The sequence below is a fragment of the Heloderma suspectum genome, chromosome 5, assembly GCF_057233095.1.
Source record: "Heloderma suspectum isolate Gila_16-S chromosome 5, 16-S_ref, whole genome shotgun sequence".
Taxonomy (NCBI): domain Eukaryota; kingdom Metazoa; phylum Chordata; class Lepidosauria; order Squamata; family Helodermatidae; genus Heloderma; species Heloderma suspectum.
The window spans coordinates 202,709,682-202,725,730 of record NC_139462.1 but is presented as its reverse complement, the minus strand read 5'-3'; the positions used below and the strand labels follow the sequence as shown (position 1 = coordinate 202,725,730).

Here is a 16,049-nt window from a genome sequence, read left to right as displayed (position 1 = left end):
TTTTCTGCTTATAGTTTGATGCCCAAACCAATATTCCATCCTATAACTCCTCGTTTAGTGGCTCTCCCCTCCCTGAATAGAATAACAGATGAGCCAATAGCCGTAAGCGCAAATATTATGATGGAAAGAGCCATATTAGGAAGATCTGCTGTTTTTGCTCTTTTAAGACCTGGTCCATATGTGATATATGACCCGTGGAATGAGCTCTCGAAGGAATTTGCAAATCCCACCACCACCATCTGCTTTCCCCTTTCCATTACTGTATGTTTTTAATTGACTCTTCTTTCATAAATCTTGCTGGAGAATAGAACTGCTGGGCACATTATTTCCCCCACATTTGCAGCAGGCAGTTCGTACCTCAAAGCCAAATGCCTTAACACCCTTGCAAAACATTGACAAAGGCAGGGATGGAAAGGTTGGTATATTGACGGAGGGGGGGAGAGATTACCTTGGCTTGGATCCTAAAATAATTTACAGATGTTCATCCCCTCCTGCCCCCTGCAACCACCTGCACCTCCCCAGAAACCCTCTCCAGGGGGTCCTCCATACGGGATGAAACACAGGGGAATTCCTGGGGATGGAGGAATTGCCCCACAATTGGGCCAACCTTCACCAAATTTTGGGTGATCCCCCCTCCACCAGTAGCCTCCCACCTTACCCCACATTGTTCAGGAAGGCTCTCCCCCCTGGAGAGGCTTTTCAGGGCACACAGATGGGAAGTGGGGATGAGAAATGGTCCTTCCACAAACTTCATTAATTTCAGGGTTCAAGCCTTTATTCCTTTTTACCGAAGCTTGGTAAAAGCTTTTTACCAAAGCCTTTGAGGGCTAAATGCATTCCTTAGCACATTATTTTAACTGTTTTATTGTTTTAGATTTTAACTGGTTTTAGCTTGTTTAATAGTTTAATATGTTTTTAGGTGTTTAAATTATTTATCGTTTTATACTGTTCACACTGATTTTATCCATATGCCGTCCTGAGATCTTAATGATATAGGATGGGATAGAAATGTTTTAAATAAATAAATACGTAACTCAGCCAAATGAAAAATGCCTTTTCTTTTGCTAGCAATATGTTTTATCATTTATACAGGGATGTTTAAAATGGGGGTGGGGGTGCACGTGCGCACATGGTTTTTATGACAGAAAATGCACCGTAGTAATGTTTTGCTAACTTCAATGGGATGTGCGCCCTGAACCCACAGATACTTTAGTGGTACCCAAACAGAATCGTAGACAGATCAGCCTTCCCCACCCTAGCGCCCTCCAGATGTTTTGGAGTACAATTCCCATCTAGGGTTGTACAAGAATTTAGTTACAGTTCCAATCATCCGAACATGCTCCGTTCATAACTCTGAATGCGAACACGAATGCATTTAGAAAAAAAAATGTTTGCACATTTCCAAACTTGTGATCATGTTAAAAAATTTTTTTTTTAAGTGCACTTTGAAATGCAAATTTCCCCCCAAAATGCATTTTCACACTGTGCACTAATTAGGTGAATGAGCAGTTCTTGTAGGCTGGAGAGGTAGTGGCGTAAGACGAGCTCCCATGCCAACTGAAGACCACTATGTTGGGGTGATTAAATATTGTTTATTTCAAAAGTATAAAAGCATGACTAGCATAACATTGGTTTTCCCATTACAGGTTTTGCAATGTGTTTATTGTACAGAATTCCCAAAATGTACCATCTGGAATTACTAAGGCAGGCTATACAGATTAGTGCAAACAGCTCTCTGCTCAAGATATGTCGAAGTACCACCTTTTTTCATTCTTGGTTTCCATTGGCTTAGAGAAGCCAGTGAAAACTGCCTTTAGTTTATACTTTTTGTATTTGTATTTTTTATTTTAAACTGATTATATATCAGATATCAAAGCACTCTTGATAAAAACGGCCTGGGAGTCATATAACAGAATAAATAAACCACAAAGTTCAATTTATGAGCACCCCTGTGATTTATGATCCAGTCCTTTGGTTTTATGCTACTCAGCAGACTGGGAGATGGGATCCTGCAGAAGAGAAGCCAGATATGACCATAACCCTTTGCCTTCCTCAGCAATCTGCATTCATTGCTTTATATAGCAACAGGTTGCCTCTCCTATGGCAGTGTTTCCTGAGAAAGCTGCCTCCTATTTGGGCAAGTAATCCCAGCAAAAAAGTTCACCAATCTATTCCCAGCCAATTAAACTGGTAGCAAGAAGATCTTCTGTGAGAAGCAATGGTGATGGAGGTATGTCATGTGCAATGAGCAGCTATCCCACAAGTGTGATCTGATGGCACTGAGGAATTGGAGATTAAGAGAGCTCCTGAGTCACCAAGGCTGGCTTAGGATATTTTGCCACCTGTGGTAGACCAGCAAATGGTGCCCTCGTCCCATATCACGGTGCATGGTACCTAAGGCCAATCAAGTTATTTTGATCCCTGAGGCAGAAAATCCCACAAGCGCCTCTCCCTGGTAGTAAAAATATGATCATAATAAATTAACTAACCAAACAGTTGTTGCCCTTTCAGGATGCCCCAAATGAACTGCTTGAGGCAGCCACCCTCCTCTGTCTAATGGTAGGGCCAGCCCAGGAACAGTCACACAGGCTAGAACATGTCCAAGTGTACACAGGCCACTGGGAGTTAGGATCAATAACTCAGTGTTGGGAATGGGCTATGCATGCAGAAGGTCTCTGGTATAATCCCTAAAATCTCGAGTTGTAGCATCCCAGGTTGCAAGGTCAGGTAGGGGTGTCTGTTGCTGGGTAATCCAATTCTTTTCTGAATTGATGGAGTTCTGCGCTGTGTATGACTCAATTTGCATTTGTGAGCTGAGCGGTGGGCTTCGCCCCAAACTCTGGGAACATCTTTTGCGCATTTTATTTTCTTAGGTTCCACAATCTGCACAAATTTCTGAGCAATCTGTGGACATTACGATCGATTTGCACAAATTTAGCTGAATTCATGAAAATTGCTCAGAAATTCACACAAATTGCAGAACCTGTGGGGGGGGGGGTGCAAAATTCTGGGAAAATCTGCAAACTCACTGCAGACTGAACCTAGGAAAACTTGACAAATTCCACCCTCCCAAATGGCAAAATCAGGCCCACCTCACTGCAGACTGAACCTAGGAAAACTTGACAAATTCCACCCTCCCAAATGGATTTCTCCAACATCCCGAAAGTCAGGTAAGGCCTCTGCCTCACTTCCAGGTCATAATAGGCAAGACTGACAAAATGGACTGATGGTTTAACTCTGCATATGCCAGCTTCATAGGTTTCTAGGTAGGAATGCAAGGAACAGGCAATGGAAGAATGGAGATGGGTCTGAAGAGGTTATCTGGCACCCCATGTTTTTTACCCCAGTGTGAGTTTTTTTACAGCTCACACTGCTATCATGTTGCAGCTCATTTATAGATAAGCTCTAGGGAAGACAATAGAAAAACTTCCCTTGGTGGCCTGAATACAGCCTGCAGGAGTTATACGTGGCCTACCACTGCTTTGCCACTTCATGCAGACCATCATTATTCCCATAGGGAGGCTGCGAAACTGTCTCAGAGTTTACCAGTAAGGTAAAGTTCAGACAATCATCTAAACCAAAATTACATAACCTTTTGCTATCCAGATGTTTTGGACTATAACTCCCATATCCCTAAAATTGGCCATGCTGGCTTGGGCTTATGGGAGTTGTAGTGCAAAACATCTAGCAGGACAGGTTGTCTAAACCTGGTCTAAACTGTGGCTTTGATGACTGCACATGAATCTGTACAAGCCTTGGGTTCATGCACGCCCTCTCCCTCTCTTTCATGCATGAGGGGAAGAGACAGAAAACTCTACTTTCACCAAAGAACAAACCATAGCTCCCCACTATGAACAAATCAGAAAAACTGTGGTTCATTCTAACCACACATAGTTAACAAACCCAGGACACCAAAGTACAGCTTTATTTAACACAGTTAAACGAAACCACAGTTCTTTTGCATTTGTAACTGATGGGGAAGTATGGGGTAGTATCCAATGGTGTCCCAGCAGTAGTGCTAATGACACTGCACTAGTGTAAACCAATGCTTGCACAGCATAACTAGTGCAATGGGAAAAAGTGATGATTTGCTGCCAAAACTCAGTGGCATTCAGCAGCAAATTGATGCTTTTTCCTGCTGTGCTAGTTATGATGCACAAGTGTTGATTTATGCTAGTACAACATCATTTGTGCTAGTGCTGGGACATCACTGGACACTATTCAGTGTTGGGGGGTTTTCTACAGTAAAAGCAGAAGCTTTATGTCTCCTGGTGCTTGTAAAGGAGGACAAGGAATAAAGGCGTGCACACATCTGAGGGCTGCAAATCTGATGACTGTCTGAACCTGGCCAAGGTCTAATGTTAAACAAGAATTTGCACACAGATGTCACAGAGACAAGGTTGTCTTGTCTGAACAGGCATTCAGTGTGCAATTTTTGTGTTTTTCACTCTGAAAGACTTGGGGGTGGGGAGCAGACAGCACTGGAAGCATTAGCGGTCCAGCATTATAAGGCTAGCGGAAGAATGTGGGTGGCGCCTTACCAAGTGACCTTTCCTTTGTCTGGTTTGTCGTCCTCACCACCGGAAGGCTCGCTCGCGTACGGCTTCCTCTTGCAAAAGGAGAAGGGGACTCTCCTTCGGACATGATTTCCAGGGAGTCAGCAGAGGCCTCTGACAAATATTCGGTCTGATCTCCCAAGTTGGGCTGTGGACTTTGAGAGAGCTTTGGGCTCCTTGTCTGTGAAATGAAAATTAATAAAATGTTAAAAGAGAGCAAACGCTTTTTTAGTAACTTTGGAATCCCTGCCTGAGGGAAGAAAGGGAATCTCCCTCCCCCTCTTCCTTTTTCAAAAAAGAGAAAGCATCAGTTGAGCGGCTGAATGTAGAATTATACAAAGCCATGTGCGCTCAAGGTGACTCCTGTGTCTGTTATTTACAAAAGATGGTCCCAGGGTATTTCATTAAGATTTTTATTGCTTATGTCCAACTGCACAAAATTCATATCTAACAAGTACCTGAGGCTAAGACATTATGGGATAGATGGATGGTAATTCCACTCCCTGCTGTTTTGACAACTGTTAACGCTGTCTGTAACAACAACAGTATGGAAGTATGTAGATATGTACACACAAAAGAACACATCCAACGAAATAGCACTTTATCAAGTCAAGTTTCCATAAACCTGCTTTCAGTATCAGTTGCATAGAAAGGCATTCATCAGCTCAATGGGGCAAATTTTCACTATCTCCTGAGTGTTTCACATTACTACATTGTTTTAAAATCCTGCCCTTCATCCAAAGGATTCAGAGTGACATGCATCATTCTCTCCCCCACCCCATTTTATCCTCACAACAACCTTGTGAAGTAGGTTACACCGAGAGACAGCGATTGGCCAAAGGTCACCCACTAAGCTTCAAGGCCATGTGGAGATTTTGAACCCAGGTCTCATTGATAGTTCTAGTCCAATCTGAGCATGAGAAAAATTCCCTGCTTCATTTATTTATTTATTGCATTTATATCCTGCCTTTTTCCCTCCAAGTAACCCAAAGCGGTGTAATCCTCCTCCTCCTCTCCATTTTATCCTGACGACAACCCTGTGAGGTAGGTTGGGCTGAAAGTCTGTGACTGGCCCAAAATCACCCAGTGAGCTTCATGGTCGAGTGAATGGGGACTAGAACCTGGCTTTCCCAAGTCCCAGTCCAACACTCGAACCACTACACCACACTGGCTCACACAGCTTTCCTCTCCACTAGCCCACCACTCCGTTTCCCCGCAAAGCAGGGAGCGGCATGCAGGGAGAAGAAAAGAGGGAGGCTGACACCTTAGCATGCTGTGTAGCAGTATACCGCATGAGAGGTGGGAGGGGAGCGATGCTGTTACTGCCCCTGCCACTTGCTAAGGTAAGGCTTCAAGGCAGGAGGGTAGAACTTCAGGCCAGGGGCCCAAATTCAGCCTTCTGGGAGTCCCCAGAAGGCCCCTCCTTCTCCTCTCACCCATTTTCCCCCAACCACTGATCTTTGGGTGGTTCCCAGGCTTTTGTGCAGTTTTCCCTCCATTCTAAGAGGTTGAAACGCCTCTCCTAAGGCATAGTTCCTGGCAGCAAGAGCTTGAAGCTACAATATACTGGTATTTTGACCATGTCCCTTTTGCCTTTGGCCCTGCGCACCACTGGAATGCGGCCCCTGGGAGCTTCTCTGAAATGGAATGTGGCCCTCTGGATGGAAGAGCTTCTACACCCCCACTTCAAAGGTAGGGAGAAAGTGTTTTAGGGATCGGGGAAGGTTGGCAGGGAAGGGGAGTTTGTCTTCTGAGCCTGGCTCAGAAAAACAACCCAAATGATTTCCGTTTTGTTTTGTTTCTTGCTTGATCCATCAGAAGCGAGTGGGGGTGGGGGAGCTTGCCCATCTCTACCCTCTGTTCAATCTTCAGGAGAATCTTCTGTGGAAGACAGAGAAACAAGAGGGTATGGAGGGCAGGGGCATGTCACGAGCTGGAAGAGGGGCCTTTGGCATCATTGGGAGCTGTCAGGAGCTCTGCAGCCATGGAAGAATTTTACGGCTTGGAAGAAAGGGCAAATGTTTCAGTGGAGGCTCACAGCAAGATTCAAAGGCCTATTCTTGGCCATGTTCACAGGCAAATTCCAAAGCAGGGTGTTTAATACGTTTTGTTGCGATTACATTTTTTGTCCCTCAAGACAACCACAGACATAGAACAATTGAACATGAATTGGAAAATAAAGGTGGGGATTGCTTTCCTTATATGTGGTTTGGGGGCACAAATGGCTTGGGGCCAGGGTATCTGAAAGATGGTCTCCTCCCACATGAGCCTGCCCGAAATTTGTGGTAGTCACTGTTGCATGTCCTACCTCCTAGAGAATTTAGGTTGGTGGGGACTCATAACAGGGCCTTCTGTGTAGCAGCACCCCAGCTGTGGAACACTTCCCCCAGGAGGTTTGCCTAGTCTCCTCCTGAGTGTCCTTTAAATGGCTTGAGAAGTCAATACATTTTGCTGACCTTTCAAGAGCTAATGCCTTCCTTTCTTTTAAAAAAAATTATTAAACCCCAGGTTTTACATTTTTACTGTACATCACCTTGCACACCCACTGAATTGAGGGGCGATCCAAAAATATTCTAATTAAATAATAGAGCTGGGGAAAGTGCAGAAAAGGGCAACTAAAATGATCAAGGGCTGGAGCAACTACCCTATGAGGAAAGGTTACAGCAGCTGGGATTGTTTAGCTTAGAAAAAGGATGAGTAAGAGGCAACGTGATAGTGATGTACAAAAGTGAATAGGGAGATATTTTTCTCCCTGAGTTTCTCATAATACTACAACCTGGGGTCATCCCATGAAGCTGGTGGTGGGAGATTCAGGACAGATAAAAGAAGTACTTCTTCACACAGCACTCAGTTAAACTGTGGAATTCGCTACCACAAGTCGTAGCGATGGCCACCATTTTAGATTGCTTTAAAGGAGGTTAGACAAATTCCTGGAGAAGGCTATCAATGGCTACTAGTCCTGATGGCTGTGTGCTACCTCCAATATCAGAGGCAGCACGCCTGTGTACACCAGTTGCTGGGGAACACGGGCAGGAGGGTGTTGTTGGACACATGTCCTGCTTGTGGGTTTCCCATTGACAGCTGGTCGGCCACTGTGTGAACAGAATGCTGGACAAGCTGGACCCTTGGTCTGCTCGAGCAGGGCTCTTCTTATGTTCTTAATAATAAATAAGATGCCACCCTTAGAAATCTGGTGTGAAAGGAAAGATTTTGGGGAAAGAGCTTTGAGAGCTATAAACATCACCGAATGACAGCTTGCAGCCCTAACCTGTAGCTCCTGAAAGAAGAAACTTGACCAGGATGATGAGGGGGCTAGCAACGAAGTCCTAAGGGGAATGGTTGAAACAGCTGGGCATATCTAGCCTGGAGAAGAGAGGATTAATGGGAGACTTGACTGCTTTCTTCAAATATCTGAAGAGCTGTCAGGCAGAAGCCAGAGCACAGTTGTCCTCTATTGCTCCAGAGGCAGGACTGGAACCAGTGGATGGAACTTGTGGGGAAATTGATTTCAGCTGAACCTTAGGAGAAACGTCCTGATAGAAGCAGCTGTTTGAGAGTGGACGACTGCCTTGGGAGGTGGTGTGACCGCCTTTGCTGTGGAGACTGGGCAGCCATCTGCCATGGATGTTGTAGCTGCATCCTGCTCTGCAGATCCTGCACTGAGCAGGGGTTGGACTAGATGACCTCCATTGCCTCTTCCAACTCTGTGATTGAACAGGCTATTAGTATCCAATCACTCCAAGCTAATAAGTATCCCTATTGAGCCTGTGCTGTTTCCCCAGTCATTTGCCCTTCAGGTAGGTATAATCATTAGGTCAATGTGGTACAGATTAAGTCACCTTAGGTGCTATGCCAGCAAAGTCTTCTCTGCTGTCACATAATTTAGTGGATGCTCATTCATTAAGCAAACAGAATAAAACAAATAAGGCTGCAATCCTATTCCCCTTTCCTGGAAGTAAGCCCCATTACACTCAATGGACCTTACTTCTGAGTAGACATGTATAGGATTGTAGTGTAAAACCCCTTTATTTCAAAGCTAGAGTGGATGTGAGCATGGAGCCAGATCAGGAAATGTTTAGGCATTATTACTGCACGCTCATCGCAAGTATGATGCTTTTAACCTCAAGTGCACAATTTGGTCAAAACTCCTGGCATAACCACTCCACCAATTCTTGTTGTCTTGACACCTCCTCCCTCCCCACTTCTACAAGGACGTTGGGAGTTCTCACAGAGACATTCTCCGGGCTTGCACTGCAATGCATCATTTCTAAACTCAGTCCCATGTACATTGCCCCAAACACTGGATTCATTACAGTTCTTAGTCTCCTATAAAACGCTGATTCATCTTTATTAATGATGTTCTCCATTTAGAAGGTTGGAAAATACTGTTCAGATCAAGATTGGATTTAAAAACAAAGACAGCCATAATGCTGACATCTGGCCTTTTTGGATTTTTGTTGTTGTTGGTGGTGGTGGTGGTGTGAGTGGGAAGAGGTGAGCTTGCTGCAGAAATGGCACAGATCATGTTATACTCCCTCGGTGACCTTGGCCGAATGAGCAACGTTCGCTTTTTATTAGGTTTTCATTAGGTTGCTGTAGAGCTCTCTCTCTCTCTCTCTCTCTCTCTCTGTTGCCAACTTGTCCAGTTGCTCACAAAATATAATAACTTTGAGAAACCTAACAAGAAATCCAAAGCCTCTGGAGATTTGCACTTCTAAAAGGTTTGCATTAATATATTAGGTATTATCCAGGGTCCTGTAGTGACACGATTATGAAGCAGTATTTCTTCCCTTCTCTCCAGGAATTATAGCCAACATTTTTCTTCTTAGAGAATGGAGGCTTGCTTTGAAGTGCCCCGATAAAGTCAATGGCGTCTAGGCTACAGGTTGTAAACACCCCATGCTGGTGCGCAGACCTGAATGCCCAAGAAGTGACAAATGACCTAAAAAAATGAAGAGAGACTCAAGGAGGCCATCATTCTTTCATTCAATCACCTGAAGTGTGGTTCGCGGTAGGGGGGGTCATGACTACAAGAGCATCCAGCTTTGGCGTCTCCCATTTTTTCTATAGGCAGCCATATGAATGGGAGGGGCAGCAGAGCACATGCTTTGCAGGCAGAAGGTCCCAGGTTCGATCCCTGGCATCTCCAGGTAGATGCCAAGAAAGTTGAAAGAAAGGAAAGAATCCTGCCCGAAACCCTGGAGAGCCGCTGCCAGTCTGTGTCGACAGTACTGGGCTAGATGGATCAAATGGTCTGACTCTCAGCATAAGGCGGCTTCCTATGTTGCTATGATGCGGAAGATCAGGGATATGATTTCCCAATTTATTGTTTTGAAAACTCTGAAGCAGTTCTGATTCTGAATGGAGCAGTGGCATTGTGTGTGTGTGTGTGTGTGTTGTTGTTGTTGTTGTCAGTGGTGTGGTGGAGTCAGGGCTCCCAGGGACACAGCACCAGCACTTATTATTAGCAGGGATGCTAACATCATCTTTCATCCCTTCAGATGCCCAAGTTCCCTCTGAACTTTGCTGCAATCCTCATAGTAGCGGGGTGGAAATGAATTTTCCCAGCAACAATATATCGTTCCCTGTTGTATTGCAAGGTATTTTGGGGTGGCTGAGTCTTGAATGGGCAATTAAGACCCAATAGCTTTACAAAAGACCTGCTCCTGGTGGAGGTGAAAACTGCGTTAGGACTGGTGAGTTGATATGGATCAAGACATCTGCCTGAATTTTTATACTCTCCTTAGGGCCATGACTATGGGGTCTGTCATGATGAGCATCTCCATGTCAACATTTATCATTATACGACTATTGTTGTTAACTCTTTCCTCACTCCACTGTTTTCCCAAAGCTCTCTTTAAGCTACTATTAGTCTTGTAGACTGTGTGCGTGCGTGCGTAGAAATAAAAGATATTGGCGTGATTCAGTCAACTGTATTTTTTCAGTTGCGAGGCTAACAGCAGCAAGGGAGGGAGATGATTTCGATTGGGAAAATGGCATGGGGAAAAGGCTTCAATGTGTTCTCCCACAGTGCTGCTACTTGGATCAATATCACAGCTCCCCCCTCAGATGGCTGCTTTAAAGTTAACAAAAGAGTTGCGGGATCAGGTCATGGATCTCCCAGATAGTTCCAAACCCAGAAAGGTCTGGGAACAAAACTAGCATGAGATTCTCCACTGTCTGTTTTCTACCTCATTTCTCAATCTCCACTGTCTGTTTTCTACCTCATTTCTCAATGTTTTGTTAATTGAAATTGATGGAGAAAATGGGATCAATAAAGAATATTCAGGCAAACACATTTGTATGTATTTGATTTTTATTTTAAAGAACACAGATAATGGCAATGAATTATTTGGCACTATAACTCTTTTGCATTTCCTTCCCACCCACCTACACATTTGGTTAAACTGTTCTTACAAGCAGCTGAAAGTTAGGTGTTATTTGGTCATATTGCTGGCATCTACTGGATTAAATTATGTTCCAGTTTTTGAACAAACTTTTAGTGTTTCATTTCATATCAATTACATCAGATTCCCTGCTGGGTTCCTGTCAGCTTCACAATGGCGAACAAACCACTGTAGCTCACACTGCTCATTCAAATGCTAAACAGCTTATCATGTGCTACTTATGAGAAATGCCGCTCGTTAATTTATATCTGCTTTGCAGACATGAGTCCTGAGGCCAAACTACATGTTACGTTCAAAATGTTTTAACTCAGAACTGTCTACATCTCTGTTATTAGAAAAAAGCAGGAGTGTGTGTGTCTGTGTGTGTGTGTGTATGTGTGGGAATCCAGATCAAGACTGTGTCATGGAGGTGGGGCAACACTTTTCTCAACCTACTTCCCCGCCAACCTTTTCACAGCTGCTATTTGCAGTAAATAGCACCTTCAGGGATGATTTTTTTTTTTTTTTTTTTGCAGGAAAATGATTCAGAGGGAAAAAGGTTAACTCCCTCCCAGGATCCTAATCCAGATTGGTGGCCCTTGTGCCTGCTTTTTCTAAAGAAAGAAGGATCCCCAGTTCAAAAGTACGTTAGTTTAGAAATGTTTTAAACATACAATTTGGCCCTGGCTGTTACACAAACCAACAGCACTTGATTGGCATCTTTTATAGTTACACCAACATAGGTTCAGCCAAGGTGTTTGCTCTGATGTAAGATTTCTGAGAAACAGTCAGCTCACGATCTGAATACATAACATACTGTTGACAAGACCAATAACCACTTAGGGGAGGGGATCTCTGTAGTAGAGTACATGCCTCACATGTGTAAAGTCTCAAGCATCTCCAGGAATGAGAATCTGGAAAAGTCCTTAGAAAACAAAGTATTTCTGGGCAGGGCAGCCACTTCTGTGCACACCAGTGTACAAATCTAGGCAAGAAGCTTTCTTCTTGACATGCTAGCTTTCCAGGTACAGGAAGTTTTGGACATGTGAGAGTATATAAAAATGCAATCCCACTTCTACATTCTTACATACAGTGATATAGTCCCAGGAGGTCTGTGTCACATGTTTTCCCCCGCATATAAATCACAACCAATGGTAGGACCTGGTCCCTGACTTAAGGCCTGCTAGATGGAGATTGGAAAATACTAAATCACACCAAATTTTGGAGAGGGCCTGTTAAAGGTGCTCCCATCTTCTGAGGTGTCACGCGTGTCAGCCAGCCCAGAAAGTTCTTTGCTGTGGCCTCTATACTTTGGAAAAACTTGCCACTTTGAAGGGGGTGGGTGTTACTGAGAAGCAGAGTATAAGTGTAAGAAACAAATTGTTTTGGGTTCTCTTTTTCTTCCTGTGTACACCAGTTGCAGGGGAACTTGGTTGGGAGGGTGCTGTTGCACTCATGTCCTGCTTGTGGGATTCCCGTGAGTAGCTAGTTGGCCACTGTGTGAACAGAATGCTGGACTAGATGGACCCTTGGTCGGATCCAGCAGGGCTCTTCTTATGTTCTTAAGTTCACATGACCCTGGAATGAGAGAGAGCTGGCTGAGCTTCTGGCTGAAGAATCATAGAATAGTAGGATTGGAAGGGGCCCATAAGACCATTGAGTTCAACCCCAAGAGATACAGTAGACAGAAGATGGGAGAGATTCATCTTGACTATACACATTTAGATGCCAGGTTAAGACTTTCCTCTTCAAGTGGGCATTTAATTTCTAATCTGATGCTCTGATTCTTAAACTGGCTCTTGAATATTTTAAAAACATTTTTAATGTTTTAGTATGTTGATATTTTCATTGTTGTATTCATTGTTTTGGTTGTTATTTTATTGTTGTTTTAGGTTTTTTTTAAACATTATTATTTTAACCCCTCCCTTGCAAGACATCTGCCAGTCTTGCAGATAAGTGTTATATAAAGTAAGTAAGTAAGTAAGTAAGTAAGTAAATAAATGGACCAGGCTCATGATGCTGACCCATAGCCCGGACAATCACAAGCACCTTGCCCTGAGCAGCCATGTGTCTCTTTCACTACCACGCCAGCCCCAACTGTGCAGGGGTAGCACCAGGCAGGAGGACACCAAGTGGAGAAGAAGCACCCATCTCCACACTAGCATTTGGCCCTTTAAGAATCTCCATTCTTTGTGCAAGGGGGCAGGGTTGGGCTCGGTTTCTAGGCCCCTTCTGTCAAGCCAACACCGATCAGTGTTTACAATGAGAATTACTGTGGCAGATCATGTCACACAACCAGCTTTCCAGAAGTTCATAGCAGAACTTCCAGCATGTATGTCCCCAATAAAGCAAACTTCTACGGAAGCTATTGGTGCACTGTTTAGATAAAGAAACAGTCTCAAGGCTAGCAGGCGTTCAAAGTCATAATCCTAGTAATAAATTGTCCAGTAGAATCTTACATTTCGAAGTCATGCCAAGAAGAGTTCACAGATTTACAATGAATTCTGGTGAGGAAATATTCCGAGCACTAAAGACGTTGATCTCAGCAAATGCACTCCAGCTGTTACATCAATTCAAATACAATGGGGCAGGGAGGGGGGGCTGTTGGAGCCCATCTTCTGATGACCTATCCGAACAGGGATTTCTAGCCCTTAAGCAAGCAGAACGTGGAAGGGGGCATGACTGTTCTTCCCTCTTGAGTTGATGCCTCCTCCTGGGAGACATCCCTGAATCACCCTCCCCTTCAGATTCTTCCCCATGGCCAGTTCCCACATTCCTAGGATGTAAAACAGAGGCTTCACTACAAGTCTTGCAGCTGTGGCTGAAAAGGAGTTCTGCTCTCCTTTGGTCTGTAATAATCAGATGAGTAGTGAGATGGCACCAAGTTCTCCGGCTGTGAGCTTTCCATTATTGCACTGGAATCTACGTCATCCTTGTCTGATTCCATGCCTGGGAAAGTCCCAACCGGCAACCTTAGGAAGGGTGGATTGAGAATAGACACTAATAAAGGCTCAGTCAATGTCCAGGCTCCATCCCTTGTTGGAGCAATTGGCTACTTGGAGCTCTCCATGGTGCTGCAACCACTGGTCTGCCATGTTGCATGGATACCAGGTATGGATAGATCAGAACACTCTTGGATCTGGCACTGCTACTTGATGTCCAGGTAGTGCCTTTCAGCAGCAAAGGCTAGTGCACCATCCGCACCCATTCTTGGATAGGAGCGGCCCAACCAGAAAGAATAATTTTTGCCATAGCACAGGGGCAGGCAACCCTTTTGGGCCATGGGCACAATTTGATAAACTATCCAGAGCTCCACCACAAAATGGCTGCCATGGGAGGTGTGGCAAAGGAAAAGCCACCTGCCCAAAAGACTGAGTGGGGTGGGGTATGAGCTCCAACACACCAAACAACTGCTTTGAATCCATACTTTTCAGCACGAAAAGAAACCTATTTCACAGCAGTCCAAGCTAACCGTAAGAAAATGTGTTAATTTTTTTTAAGTGGGAGGGGTAGGGCACCTTAGTGGGCACCAAAGAAGGTGGCCGGGGGCACATTGGTGCACAGAGGCATCATGTTGCCTACCCCTGCCTTAGTGATATTCAGATTAGATTTCTGTAATATCCACTATGGACTGTCTTTGGAGAGTTTTTGAAAATTACAATGGATTCGAAGGGGATTATCTGGCTAGGAGGGGGCAGGGTGGGAGTGGGACACTTCTTGAACACTTTTGAGGGTACGGCACTTAGAATGTTCACGAAGCTCCTAAGTCCCTTGAGTGTTTGCTTAGAATCCATGCAAAGCCTCACCCCCTTTTGGGGGTGAACACAGGGCTGCTCGTGCACATGCAAGACATTTTTTTTTTTTTTTACCAGATCATATCCTGTAAAAATACATAAATTGGGAAGAAATATTTTTGTGTGGCCCAATGCTAAATATTCCACTGGTTTCTTTTCTTTTGTGAATATTACAAAAGTAGGTTAGAAAGATGGGAATAAGCAACTAAAGTGCTACTTATATAATGAATGTTTAGATCGACGTCTTGAGAATTTAGCTAAATTATGGTATCATTTTAATAACGCCGACAATTCATCTTTCATCCTCTTCCCTTCTGTTTTGTCACTTTCATAACTTTTGTCTGATGTATTGTACAGTACATTATTCCTGGTGGCACAGACTGCATTATTCCTGGTGGCACAGACTGCATTTTGGATGCTCTATATATAAAAAAATGGAAACATGGCTTGTATTGCTAAGTGATACATAGTAAAACTGCCCATCTGCTTAGATTGATCAGGGAGTGCCTTCCGCACATCCCTCTGCTTCAGACATGTGGCTGTTGAGGACACACCACAACACAAGCTCCATAGGATGTGGAACTCCCTGCCCAGGGTGATCTGCTCTGCCCTGTTTTTGATGGTGTTAGGCACTCTCTGCAATACTCCTTTAGCAGGCTTTTGGTTTGGTTAGCTGATGGCATTTTATCCACCAAGATGTGTTTTTTCTCTTCCGTATTTTACTCCCACGTAAGTAAATGGTAGCTATTCACAGCTATGGGAAGTCAAGTGCTGCTTTTGAAGACACTGTTCCAGCCTACACTACACTCCATCCCTGAAAACAGGTGGTCTGTCCCATCACAAATCCCATTGTCCCCACTAGGAGGCAGCCCAAGCAACAGGGCATGGGGTAAGGCAACTAGCTAAAGGAGGTCTGGGATAATTGCTCCCTCCTCCATCACTCCACCGATGGTGTCTAATCATTACCCCTACTCCTCCCTCTACTGCTCTCTGCCCCATGTCCCAGTCTTAGGGTCCTTTGTCAGAGTGAGCCATTGTGGGTGGGGTGGCCATGGAGACTGGCTGTATTTCTGTGGCAAGCATATGAGATAATACAGTAGGTAAATGGCTGGTGAGGCTCTCCCAAGTGCTGGCCAATGCCTCACTTTGACAGGTTGTCAGAGCGAGACAGCAGTGGGCTCTCTGGAGCGCCAGGTCAACTAACACCTCACTGTGACGAATCCTCAGAATGTGAGATCAAGCAGGCAGCTCCTCCAGTGAGGTGGGACTGTCTTGAGTGGGGGCCCTCCTGGTGTATGTGTATATGCACGTGT

The 16,049-nt window shown here is 44.5% G+C and overlaps 1 protein-coding gene across 2 annotated transcripts in view; it reads right to left on the bottom strand.

Moving 5' to 3' along the window:
• The window catches only part of KIAA1217 (KIAA1217 ortholog), a 538,230-nt gene that overhangs the window by 121,720 nt on the left and 400,461 nt on the right, over nucleotides 1-16,049 (bottom strand). For both annotated transcript variants that reach the window (XM_084859061.1, XM_084859062.1), the window contains one exon: nucleotides 4,542-4,737. In XM_084859061.1, coding sequence (XP_084715187.1) covers nucleotides 4,542-4,737 — 196 coding nt within the window. The remainder of the gene's footprint in view (nucleotides 1-4,541; nucleotides 4,738-16,049) is intronic.